This window comes from Rhinopithecus roxellana, chromosome 8 (assembly GCF_007565055.1).
Source record: "Rhinopithecus roxellana isolate Shanxi Qingling chromosome 8, ASM756505v1, whole genome shotgun sequence".
Taxonomy (NCBI): Eukaryota; Metazoa; Chordata; class Mammalia; order Primates; family Cercopithecidae; genus Rhinopithecus; species Rhinopithecus roxellana.
Window position 1 is genome coordinate 1,676,776 of NC_044556.1, and position 13,469 is coordinate 1,690,244.

Sequence of the window (13,469 nt, forward strand, 5' to 3'; positions counted from 1 at the left end):
GGCATTGTGACGCATGCCTGTAATCCCAGCTACTAAGGAGGCTGAGGCAGGAGAATTGCTTGAACCTGGAAGGCGGAGGTTGCAGTGAGCCGAGATCACGCCATTGCACTCCAGCCTGGGCGACAGAGCAAGACTCTGTCTCAAAAAAAAAAGAAAGAAAGAAAGAAAAAATGCATGAAAGCAGAAGTGAAAATATTGGCTGAAAGAGGCCAGTCTGGCCTCGGTATTGTGTTCACTGCAATTCATGAGAGCTCAGCAATGGTTCCCTCATTGAGAGACGTTGGCCTGAGGAAGAGTCTCCCCAGTGACCCCTTCATGTCCTTGTTCCTCAGGCTGTAGATGAAGGGGTTCAGCATAGGGGTGACCATGGTGTACATCACCGAGGCCATCAGACTTCTCCTAGAAGATGGTGTAGCTGCAGGACTGAGATAGACCCCAAGGCCTATGCCATAGAACAAGCTGACCACTGAGAGATGGGAACCACAGGTGGAAAAGGCTTTGTGCCAGCCTCTGGCAGATGATACTCTCAGGATGGAGGAGAGAATCTGAGAATAAGAGAAAAGGATTCCAGAGAGAGGAAAAATACCCAGGACAATGGTCATAAAATACATCACGATGTTATTGATGAAGGTATCAGAACAGGAGAGCTTCAAGACTTCGGAAGGATCACAAAAAAGTGTGGAATTTCCATGTTTGTGCAGAAGGACAGCCTCAAAATGGTCAAGGTCTCGAGCAGGGAACCCATGATGCTAATGCACCAGGACCCCAGAACCAGAAGCCCACAGAGCCGGGGGTTCATGATGACCATGTAGTACAGGGGGTGACAGATGGCCACGAAGCGGTCATAGGCCATCATGGTCAGGAGCAAGTTGTCCAGGCATCCAAATGCAGTGAAAAAAAATATCTGGGTGAGGCAGCCTGCAAAAGTGATCATTTTGCTTTGTGTTTGGATAGTCACTAGCATCTTTGGGACAGTCGTGGACGTGAAACAGATGTCAGCAAAGGACAGGTTGGAGAGGAAGAAGTACATGGGGGTGTGGAGGTGGGAGTCTGAGCTGATGGTCAGGATGATGAGCAGGTTTCCGGTGATGGTGACCAGGTACATGGAGAGGAACAGCCTACAGAGAAGAAGCTGCATGTCAGAGTCCTCTGCGAATCCCAGGAGGAGAAAGTTTCCAACTTCTGTTTGGTTTCCTCTTTCCATGGGGCCGCTGGGTTTACTGAGAAGGAGGCAACAACAACAACAACAACAACAACAACAACAACAACAACCAGCCACACAAAATTTACTCAAACCCAGGGAACTCAAGAAATCACGCATGTTGGCTAATTATTGGATTTCTCTGCCGACAAGTTACAGTTACCATCGCTACCTGGAGAAGTCATCTCTACATCATTGGTCCTCACACTGTGGTTCCTGGAACAGCCCCATCAACATCACCTGGGAACTCATTATACATGCGCCTTATCATGCCCGCCTGACCAACTGAATTAGATACTCTGGGTTTGGAGCCCGCATTCTGGTGTTTGTTTGTTTGTTTGTTTGTTTGAGACGGAGTCTCGCACTTTCGCCCAGGCTGGAGTACAGTGGCACAATCTCGGCTCACTGCAAGCTCCACCTCCTGGGTTCAAGCAATTCTCCTGCCTCAGCCTCCAGAGTAACTGGGATTATAGGCACGCCCAGCTAATTTTTGTATTTTTAGTAGAGATGGGGTTTCACCATGTTGGTCAGGCTGGTCTCGAACTCCTGACTTCCTGATCCTCCCGCCTTGGCCTCCCAAAGTGCTGGGATTACAGGCATGAGCCACTGCGCCTGGCCTTTTAATTTTTAATTTTTTTTTTTTTTTTTTTGAGACAGAGTCTCACTCTGTTGCCCAGGCTGGAGTGCAATGCTGTAATCTCAGCTTGCTGCAACCTCTGCCTCCCGGGTTCAAGCAATTCTCATGCCTCAGCCTCCTGAGAAGCCAGCACTACAGGCGCAAACCACCACGCCCAGGAATTTTTTTTTTTTTTTTTTGTAGTTTTAGGAGAGACAGGGTTTCTCCAAGTTGGCTAGACTGGTCTCAAACTCCTGACTTCAGATGATACGCCCGCCTCAGCCTCCCAAAGTGCTGGTATTACAGGCGTGAGCCACCGTGCCCAGCCTGCATTCTGGGTTTTAACAAGCCCTCTAGGGAATTCTGATGCACACTCAAGTTTGAGGACTATTGCTTCAACGCTTGCCTGTATCCCTAAGCAATCATCTCCTCCCCAGCATCCCTGGTGGCTGCTCTTGCCCTTTCTGCCTAAGGCATGGGAATTAGGAAATTAGGGAGTGAAAATTCCCTAATTCTAGGCAGATTTCCAATCCTCAGAAGGCTTTTCCTTCTATTGTGCTGCATTCCTGTAATTTGTTTTTCATTCTGTTTTAGAGACAAGGTCTTGCTCTGTTGCCCAGGTTGGAGTGCAGTGGCACCATCCTAGCTCACTGCAGCTTCGAACTTCTGGGCTCACGTGATCCTCCCACCTCAGCCTCCCAAGTAGCTGGCACTACAAGCCCACTGTGCCCGGTTGTAATTTCTACACGTTAAATCCTCTGGATCTTGGATGCTCCTTCTGCTAAAAAATAATAACCACTGTTATTAATAATCATTGTTTACATTTCTTTTATATTATCAATTTCCCTACCTAAACTCAACAAAAAAATGGAATTTTGAAATAGAAAAGTCCTAGAGTTTCTAGATATAGAATTAAATTTTATCCCCATTTTCCATCATCTGATTCTCATCAGATCAAAATATTCTGCCACACAGAAATGGCTCTTTAAAACCTGCCCATGTTGGACATTTACTTACTTTCTAAGTTTTCTTAAATACAAAGAAAGTTTTTGATTAATTTGAGTTTTATATTTTCTTCTCTTAGGATAATCTGTAAATGGCCTTTCTCAGTTTTAAAAAAAATTAAGACAATTCCGGCCGGGCACGCTGGCTTGGAATTAATAAAAAAAAAATCAAAGGACTTCCTAATATAATACCAATAGCCGAGATGTTATGTGGGGGAGTATTACATTAAAATATCATTAAGAAATTAACATAATCTACATGTGTATTTTTAACACATGAACAAAAATGTCTACCCTATGGCGCGATCTTGGCTCACTGCAACCTGCGCCTCCTGGGTTCAAGCAATGCTCCAGCCTCAGCCTCCCAAGTAGCTGGGATTATAGGCATGTGCCACCGTGCCCATCTAATTTTGTATTTTAGTAGAGACAGGGTTTCACCATGTTGGTCAGGCTGGTCTTGAACTCCACCTACCTCGGCCTCCCAAAGTACTGGGATTACAGGTGTGGGCCATCTTCCCTGGCCTCCTTTAGTTGTTTTAAATAGTGTTTTTAAAAGATATAAATAAGTGTTTAACGATTAATTAGTTAGAAAAAATAATGTTAAATCCCATCTCTGCAGTCCCAAATACATTTCAAACAGACAAGAGACTACTTAAGCTATCTGAAGAAAACATGGATAAACATATAGATTATATATATTTATACATGGATAGATATAATCTTTGAAAGTACAAATTCTTTCTGAATAATTCACCTTTGATAGAAAAAAGAGATCAGCAACTGGAACCATAAGTTGAAAAATTCTGAACGAGAAAATGTGTCTTGCAGAAAGTTAGAATGCAAAAACAATCTATTTAACTGACAAAAGTTAGTATCATTATAAAGACAAGTATAAATCATTGAAATATTAATGCATTGCTGGGGAAAATAAATAGAATATAAAAGGTTCATAAAATGAACTGTAAAAAGGGTAATAAATGTTTGAGAAAATGTTTTGTTTTTACTCTTAATCTAAAAAAGTAAAATTAACAATGACACACCCCTTTCACTGAGGGAATTAAAATGTCTACATGAAAGAAGAGTAAGAATGCAAAATTCTAGCCAGGCGTGGTGGCTCATGCCTGTAATCCCAGCCCTTTGGGAGGCCAAGGCAGACGGATCACGAGGTCAAGAGATGGAGACCATCCTGGCCAACATGGTGAAACCCCGTCTCTACTAAAAATACAAAAATTAGCTGGGCGTGGTTGCACGTGTCTGTAATCCCAGCTACTCACAGCCACTAGGGAGGCTGAGGGAGAAATTGCTTGAACACAGGAGGCGGAGATTGCAGTGAGCCGAGATCGCGCCACTGTACTCCAGCCTGGCGACAGAGTGAGACTCCATCTAAGAAAAAAAAAAAAAGCAAAATTCCATCATGTCGAAAGAAAGCATTTCAGATACTGCTATGAAAAGACATTTGGTCTCTTTTTCTGAGCTAGAGAAATGAACTCAGCCTTGCCTATGGATCTCTTATAATTATACACATTGGCACCAAAAAAAAGAAGAAAAAAAAAAAAGATCTATAACAACACACCCCAAAGCATGAAGAGGGATCATCTTTGAGTGTTAATATCAATCTTGATTTTTAGATTCCTTTTTAGTACATTGTTTGAAAATTGCAAATGAACACATGTGCAGCCTATCCTCAAGAAATAAAAACTTAAAAATTTGAAGATATTGTCAATACAAATGTTACAAAATCAATATTGTAAAATTTCATTTTGTTAAAAATTATCAGAAAACATTTAACACTCTGTTAAAACAAAGAAATAGCAATGAAGATCGAAGCAGAGTGAGTGAACTAAAAAGAATAAATATTCTGGAACTGAAAAATAAATTCCAGAACTAATTCTCTGGCAAACACAAACAAATAGAAAAAATTAGACAGAAGTGTAACAAAAGGGATGCAAAGAGGGAAGAAGAACAGAAAGTCCTAGAACCAAGAATGAGAAAAAAAAATGAACACAGAGGTGAGGAAATGCTCAACTTTGCAAGATAATGTTATTTTTAATGCCATGTTAAAAATATTAAAATATCCAAGAAACAAACTTCTTTCTGGAAAAATGTAAGTGCCCAAAGTTGATTTAGGATGGAGGAAAACAGATCAATAACCAAGGAAGGAATTAAATAAACAACAGAACTTACTTCAAAAAATGACCTGGTGAATTCTCCTTTAAGAATTAAAAAGGAAAAGTATGTTTATCATTAGTAATTATTTGTCAGTGCCCTGGAAGTTTCAACCAATGCAATCCAAGGAGAAGAAGAAATGAGAGCTATATTAAAAAGGCAACACAACTTCGTTTTCAGATGATGAATTGGCAGCTGAAAACTTTCCTTCTTTCTCTTCCTTTCTTTCTTTCCTTCCTTCCTTCCTTCTTCCTTCCTTCCTTTTTTCTTTCCTTCTTTCTTTCTTTTCTTTCTTTCTTTCTTTTCCTTCCCTCCCTCCCTCCCTCCCTCCCTCCCTCCCTCCCTCCCTCCCTCCCTCCTCCCTCCTTCCCTCCTTCCCTCCTTCCCTCCTTCCCTCCTTCCCTCCTTCCCTCCTTCCCTCCTTCCCTCCTTCCCTTCCTTCCTTCCTTCCTTCCTTCCTTCCTTCCTTCCTTCCTTCCTTCCTTCCTTCATTCCTTCTTGGCAGAGCCTCACTCTTCTCCCAGGCTGGAGTGCAGTGGCATGATCTCGACTCACTGCAACCTCCACCTCCTGGGTTCAAGCGATTCTCCTGCCTCAGCCTCCTGAGTCGCTGAGATTACAGAGGCACGCCACCACGCCTGGCTAATTTTTGTATTTTTAGTAGAGACGGGGTTTCACTATGTTGATCAGGCTGGTCTCCAACTCCTGACCTTGTGATCCCTCCGCCTCAGCCTCCCAAAGTGCTGGAATTATAGGCGTGAGCCACCAGGCCCAGCCTGAAAACTTATTTTAACTGAGCATGAGTTTAGTAAGGCAGCTGAAACAAAACAAATATGTAAAAAGCGGTAGCCATTGTTAAGGTGGCATTCAGAGGTACATGCAGAATGTTTTTCAACCATTGCTTTTATCTAGTTCCCATGGGAACAGGCATGGGAATTATGGGAACTCTGTACTCTCTTTGTAACTACTCTGTAAATCCAAATTATTCTAAAATAAAAATTAACAAAAAAGTGAGTCCAAGGGAAAATAAAAGTAGCATTCATATGTACAGTTGAATCTCTTAGAAAATACATCTCCACCATTTCAAACATTAACAAGCATGGATGCTGGCAAGGTTGTGGAGAAAAGGGAAGGGCTTATACACTGTTGGAGGGAGTGTGAATTAGTTCAACCATTGTGTAAGACAGTGTGGTTATTCCTCAAAGATTTAAAGATAGAAATACCATTTGGTCCAGCAATCCCATTCCTGGGTATATACCCAAAGGAATATATATCCTTCTTTTATAGAGACATATGCACGGGTATGTGCATTGCAACACTATTCACAATAGCAAAGACATGGAATCAACCTAAATGCCCATCAATGATAGACCAGATAAAGAAAATGTGGTACATATAACAATGGAATACTAGGCAGCCACAACAAAGAACGAGATCATGTCCTTTGCAGGAACATGGATGGAGCTGGAAGCCATTATCTTTAGCACATTAACACAGGAACAGAAAACCAAATACCACATGTTCTCACTTGTAAGTGGGAGCTAAATGATGAGAACACATGGACACATAGAGGGGAACAACACACACTGGGGCCTATTGCAGGGTGGAGGGTGGGAGGAGGGAGAGGATCAGGAAAAATAACTAATGGGTACTAGGCTTAATACCTGGGTGATGAAATAATCTGTACAACAAACCCTCATGACACACATTTACCTATGTAACAAACTGCACATGTACCCTTGAACTTAAAAGTTAAAAAGAAATAAAAAAAAAAATCCAAGAATTCCAGTACCCTGGAACAGGGACTGGAAACTTGTAAATACTCAACAAATAAAAGTAATAATAGCTAAAATCTGTGAAAGACTTACATATTTTATCATATATTTTATATATCTTAGTTCATATATTTTATATATATATAAAATATATATTTGTCATATATTTTATATGTCTTAGTTCATTTGATCATCATCACAATTTTTTGATTTAATGAATGAAAATGTGTTTATAGTAATGCAGTAATAACATGAGTTCACTAGATCTTAGAGACAATTGAAAAAATTTCTCATGCATGATCTTCTTTAATTTAATCCTTATTTTAAATTAAAAATGTTTATTATAGCTATTTTTAAAAATTGATACATAATAGTTGTATATACTTATGGGATACATGTGCTATTTTGATATATGCATACAATATATAATGATCACAGCTGAGTAATTAGCGTATCCATCAACTCAAACGTTTATCATTTCTTTGTGTTGGCAACATTTCAAATCTTCTCTTCTAACTATTTTGAAATATACAATAAATTATTGTTAACTATAGTCCCCTACTGTGCCGTCAAATACTAAAACATATTCCTTCTAACTATATTTTTATACCCATGAGTCAACCTCGCCTCATCATCCCCTTCTCTTCCCACTGTCTGACAACTATCGTTCTACATTCTAACTCCATGAGATCAACATGTTTTAGCTCCCACATATGAGTGAGAACATGCAGTATTTGTCTTTCTGCACCTGGCTTACTTCACTTAGCATCATGACCCCCAGTCTCATCCTTGTTGCAGCAACTGGCAGGATTTCATTCTGAATAGCATTCCTTTGTTTAGGCACCACATTTTCTTTATACATACATCTAGTGATGAACACTTAGGTAGATTCCATATCTTGGATATTGTGAATAGTGCCGTAATAAACATGGAAGTACAGATATTTCTTTGATATATGGATTTCCAGGCTGGGCATGGTGGCTCACACCTGTAATCCCAGCACTTTGGGAGGCCGAGGTGGGTGGATCACCTGAGGTCAAGAGTTTGAAACCAGCCTGGCTAACATGGCAAAACCCCGTCTCTACTAAAAATACAAAAATCAGCTGGGTGTGGTGGCATGTGCCAATCCCAGCTACTCAAGAGGCTGAGGCAGGAGAATCACTTGAACCTGGGAGGCGGGGGCTGCAGTGAGCCGAGATCACACCATTTCACTCCAGCCTGGGTGACAGAGCAAGATTCCATCTCAAGAAAACCAAAACAACCACCACCACCACCAATAACCAAAAACAAAAATGATATACTGATTTCCTTTCTTTTGAATATATACCTAACAGTGGGATTACTGGATCATAGGGTAGATCTAATTTAATTCTTAACTCCATGAAGTGGCTATGACTATTATACTCATTTTACAAATACGGAGACTGAGGCACCGAAATAATAAGTGAACTAATGTCAGAAGATGTATGCAATGGGCTTGCAAGTGCTAACTATGAAATCTCAGGAGAATGTTTCTTGAGTGAATCAGTGAATGAATGAATGAATGAGTAACTGAATACGATATTATGGATAATTAATATAGGAGCGTCTTTGATACAGGAGAATGGAAACATTTTTATTATATTTTCTTTTTCTTTTTTGTTTTTCTTATTTCATTCCTTGGAAGCACTTTTAATGGCTCCAGAAAAACAGCTAAGATGGCTGCGTAGGAAACTTTTGAGAGATACTAGAAGCTAAGAGAAGGTCAACTTTTATTAGGAAGGTGAAAGAGCCTCAGAATTTGGTTCTAGAAGAGAGAGGAAGACATGCTCTTCCTCTTAGCGGTTGAGAGAGACACAGGAATTGATTGTGCAGGATGCTTTAAGTGAATGAACCGTCTTCACCACACTGTCCCCGTTTACACCGCCAAAGTTCTTCCTTTGAGAGCTCTGCCTGCCTCCTTACCTGTTCCCCATCTCAGATGCTCCGGGGCATTGCTAAGCCTCTAGTTCCCTGGGTCCTGTCTTCCCTGGGTGATGGAGGTTCAACTCAACTTCAGGGATGGAAGGAGAGGTGGTCTTGGGCATAAGTCCTCTGAAAGTCGAACTCCCTACTTCCTGGAACATTTGAGCAGTAGGTAACAGGTGTAAGGGGCATATTTACTATCATTCTCAGAGGTTGAATTCTCATGAATCCTCATTAAATTAGTCACTCCGTTTTAACTCTATTCTCCGAGCAATTTCATTCCCATGAGTGAGGGAGCCAAAATAGAAAGAAACATTTTTTTTTTTTTTTTTTTGCTAGTTTTGTATTCTTGGGAGCAGCTTGGATAATAGGTATGGGAATGCTTTCCTCTGGGGCTCTTTGCTTACGATATTCTTTTCTGCCTGGTGTGGCTTCCATTGTTTATTGTCCTCCCCCACGATGGTTTCCTCAACATTTTATTTTTTAATTTTTATTTATTTATTTTTGAGTCTCGCTCTGTCGCCCAGGCTGGAGTGCAGTGGCATGATCCTGGCTCACTGCAACCTCCGCCTCCTGGGTTCAAGCAACTCTTCTGCCTCAGCCTCCTGAGTAGCTGGGACTACAGGCACCTACCACTATGCTAGGCTAATTTTTGTACTTTTAGTAGAGACGGGGTTTTGCCATGTTGGCCAGGCTGGTCTCAAACTCCTGATGTCAAGTGATCCACCAGCCTCAGCCTCCCAAAGTGTTGGGATTACAGGCATTAGCCACCACGCCCAGCCTCCTCAACATTTTAGATGGAGTTTCTTTGTGCATGAGCAGGCAGGTTTTGTCTTTTTTTTTTTTTTCTTTTTAAAAGACCCTGTGAGTCCTGACCAATTGAACTCGGAGTTGTGGACAGGGACCACACACAACTCCGAACAAAACCATTCCAGTGACTTTGCCACAAGTTCTATTCTTACTATTGAAGGTACAATATAGAGAAATTTCCAGGCATGCAAAGTGAAGCAAGATGAGAGGTGGCTTGCTTGGCTGCCCAGGCAGGACCCTGCAGGTATCTACACTTTTACAGGTTCAAAACAAGTTCATTGGATGCTCTTTGTTATTCCACTCCAGCGGATATAAACCATCTTTAACAATTCACAAAGGATCTTTTTTTTTTTTTGGTAGAGATGGGGTCTTGCTATGTTGACCAGGCTGGTCTCAAACACCTTGTGGCAGGTCAGGTCCCACTAGTGCAGGCCTCTGTAACAACTGTGTCAGCACTGACTAAGTGGTTAAGTTAAATATTAAAAACTGATAGAGCCAGTGCCTTTATACAAAGGCTGGAATGTTTAAAAAAAAAAAAAAAAAAAAAAGCCTAGCCAGAGTTTTGCCTAGGCCTTTCCTGGGCACTGAAACATGAGAAGATAATGAAGGAATTCTTAACAGGACCCATTTAGGATTAAACAAGTTTTATTGGGGGTCTGAAGAAACTCCCTCAACCTCCATGATTTATTGGGAGATAAGATAAGGGTAATTATCCCAGCATCTGGACCCATTTAGATTAAGTAAATTTACTGAGGCTCCCGAGGAAGGTCTTCAGGACTCAGATTTTAGTTATAGATTAAAAGAAGTTAATCAGGAGGCTGAGGCAGGAGAATCGCTGGAACCCAGGAGATGGAGGTTGCAGTGAGCTGAGATCGTGCCACTGTACTCCAGCCTGGGTGACAGAGAGAGACTCTGTCTCAAAAACAACAATAAGAAAACAAACAAACAGAAAACCCCGAGAGACAGAGAAGGAAGAATCAATTAGATCCAAAGGGAAAAATAATCTAATAAGCTCGCATAGTCCCTGAGAGACCACAAGGAAGAAAAAGTTTCCCTAGTTTTGAAAAATTTCCAACTCCTGTTATATCCCTGAGGCCCAGCAAAATTCAGAAAAGACAAAGGGAAATTTACCAAATATCAAACATGGTGATATCTTTTCCGTGTCAAGACACTGATACGTTGAGAACCGCTATGGAAAAAAATGAGCAAATGATATAAACCAACTATTCAAAAAGGAAATAGAAAGGAACCTCTGGGCCAGCTCATTTGTTGTGTCTGGGTCTGTCCTGTGCATTGTACGATGTTTATCAGCTTCCCTGTTCTCTACTGACCCTCCCCAGCATGACAGCCAAACCAGTCATTGCTCAATGCCCCACAGAGGACAAAATTACCCCTGGATGAGAACCAATTTTTAACATAAAAATCACAAAATTTTCCATAGCATTTATCAACTGAGAAAGGAAAGGGGAAGACAAGCTTAAAAAAAAAAAAAAAAAAAAAAACCTATAGTGAAATATAAAAAGCACATGTGTTATGCATAGCATACTACTCATCCCTTGTGTAAACACTATATGAATAGGTATGTGTGCATTTGGAAAGAGAAGGTTTATGAGAAACTAAAATGTTATGGAGAAAAGAATATAAGTGAGGATGCTATTAGGTTAAGAATAGTTATTTCACTTTATGGCTGCATAGTATTCCATGGTGTATGTCCTTTTCAGGGACATCAATAAAGCTGGAAACCATTATCCTCAGCAAACTAACATAGGAACAGAAAATCAAACACCACATGTTCTCTTTTATCAGTGGGAGCTGAACAATGAGAACACATGGACACAGGGAGGGGAACAACACACACTGGGGCCTGTGGGGTCGTGGGGTGGCGGGAGGGAGAGCATTAGGAAAAGTAGCTAATATGTGCTGAGCTTGATACCTAGGTGATGGGTTGATAGGTGCAGCAAACCATCATGGCATACATTTACTACGTAACAAACCTACACATCCTGCACATGTACCCCAGAAATAAAAATTAAAATTAAAAAAGAATAGTTATTTCAAAACAGCTGTATGAAACAACATAGAAGGAAAGTCTGAAAAAACCTTATAGAAAAATATGACAATAATGATTTACTGACGTGAAAGTGTACCACTAATTCATGGTGAAATTACCTCTTCTTGGAAATGGAAGAAAATCACAGGAAAATGTTTAAAATGTGGGGAGGAAACAGTACTAAGGTTATAATTTCATCTTCTATAAACATATAAAGCTTCAAATGTTTAGGAGAGATAAAGAGATGCTAAGGAATGATTTTCAAATAAGGACCAAAGTGATGTAACTTCTTCAAATAGATTGAATGGAAAAAGTCAAAAGACACGATAAGAAAGGGCAGAGGCATGAAAAGAAGCTGGAAACATGTATGTAAAAGGAGATTTGTTTAGTGAAATGATACGGAACAACTTTCTACACTTTTAAAGCAATGAGGGGAAAACAATATAACCAATGGACGAATTTGGCTACTTAAGATTTATAAACTTTCACAAAACCCCCTCAGATACATCGATCCTTACATAAAAGAAGTAAATGACAGATCCCAAAATTGAGGAAAGCTCTAATTCTTAGGTTGTAAAGAATGCAATCAGGCCGTGCATGGTGGCCTATGCCTGTAATCCCAGCACTTTGGGAGGCGGAGGCGGGCGGGTCACCTGACATCAGGAGTTCGAGACCAGCCTGGCTAACATGGGGAAAGTCCGTCTCCACTAAAAATGAAAAAATTAGCCAGGCATTGTGCCAGGTGCCTGTAATCCCAGCAGATCGGGAGTCTGAGGCAGGACAATCGCTTGAACCTGGAAGGCCAAGGTTGCAGTGAGTCGAGATGGCACCACCACTGTACTCCAGTATGGGCAACAAAGGGAGATTCCATCTCAAAAAAAAAAAAAAAAAAAGTGCAGTCGAAAAACAGGGACAAAAACAAGGCAAACCCATCATATAATAGCAACAAACTTGGGCAGACAATTTGCAATAGAGTGGCAAATGGCTAACAAACACAAATATATATTCAGGGTCACTAGTATGAACATAATTGCAAAGCAAAAGTCATTAGTACACACCATTTTTCACTTCTTACGTACATTTTAAAGTTTCATTTGATTGGCCGACTGTGGTGGCTCACACCTGTAATCCCAGCACTTTGAGAGGCCGAGGCACACTCTCGAGGGTGGATCACGAGGTCAGGAGATCGAGACCTGGCGAACATGGTGAAATCCCATCTCTACTAAAAATACAAAAAAATTAGCCGGGCGTGGTGGTGGGCACCTATAGTCCCAGCTACTCGGGAGCCTGAGGCAGGAGAATGGCATGAACCCAGGGGGCAGAGCTTGCAGTGAGTGGAGATCACGCCACTGCACTCCAGCCAGGTGACAGGGCGAGACTCTGTCTCCAAAAAAAAAAAAAAAAAAAAAAAAAAAAAAAAAAAAATTCATTTGATTACCCAAACAAGAGACGATCCTACAAAATGCATGCCTCATGAACTGCTGAGGTCAGATAGCGTGGAGAAGGAATTCATTGGTCTAGATCTTTCTCATCAATATGAAAACATACTCAAACATGCCTCTTTTTAAAAATCAAAAAAGAAATACCATCACATCAGTGTGTACCCTCCACAGCCAATGTCCTGTTTCTCTTTGGTATTTAATTGCAAACATCCTTGGGTACATGTTCTCCTTTTATTGGAACCCCTTCAAAACCCCCACTTCCTGGGCCAGGAATGGTGGCTCATGCCTGTAATCCCAGCACGTTGGGAGGCTGAGACGGGCAGATCACTAGAGGTCTGCAGTTCGAGGCCAGCCTGGCCTATATGGAGAAACCCCTTGTTTGCTAAAAATACAAACATTAGCTGGGTATGCTGGTGCACACTTGTAATCTCAGCTACTCGGGAGGCTGAGGCAGGAGAATC

The 13,469-nt window shown here is 41.1% G+C and overlaps 1 protein-coding gene across 1 annotated transcript; it reads right to left on the bottom strand.

The window, feature by feature from the left end:
- Positions 1–242: 242 nt before the first annotated feature.
- LOC104661033 (olfactory receptor 7C2) lies at positions 243–12,701 on the bottom strand. The gene is given in 5 exon segments (XM_010361554.2): positions 243–676; positions 679–1,220; positions 5,006–5,031; positions 8,707–8,858; positions 12,646–12,701. Coding segments are annotated over 2 exon segments (960 nt in total). The 5' UTR covers positions 1,205–1,220; positions 5,006–5,031; positions 8,707–8,858; positions 12,646–12,701.
- Positions 12,702–13,469: the final 768 nt, after the last annotated feature.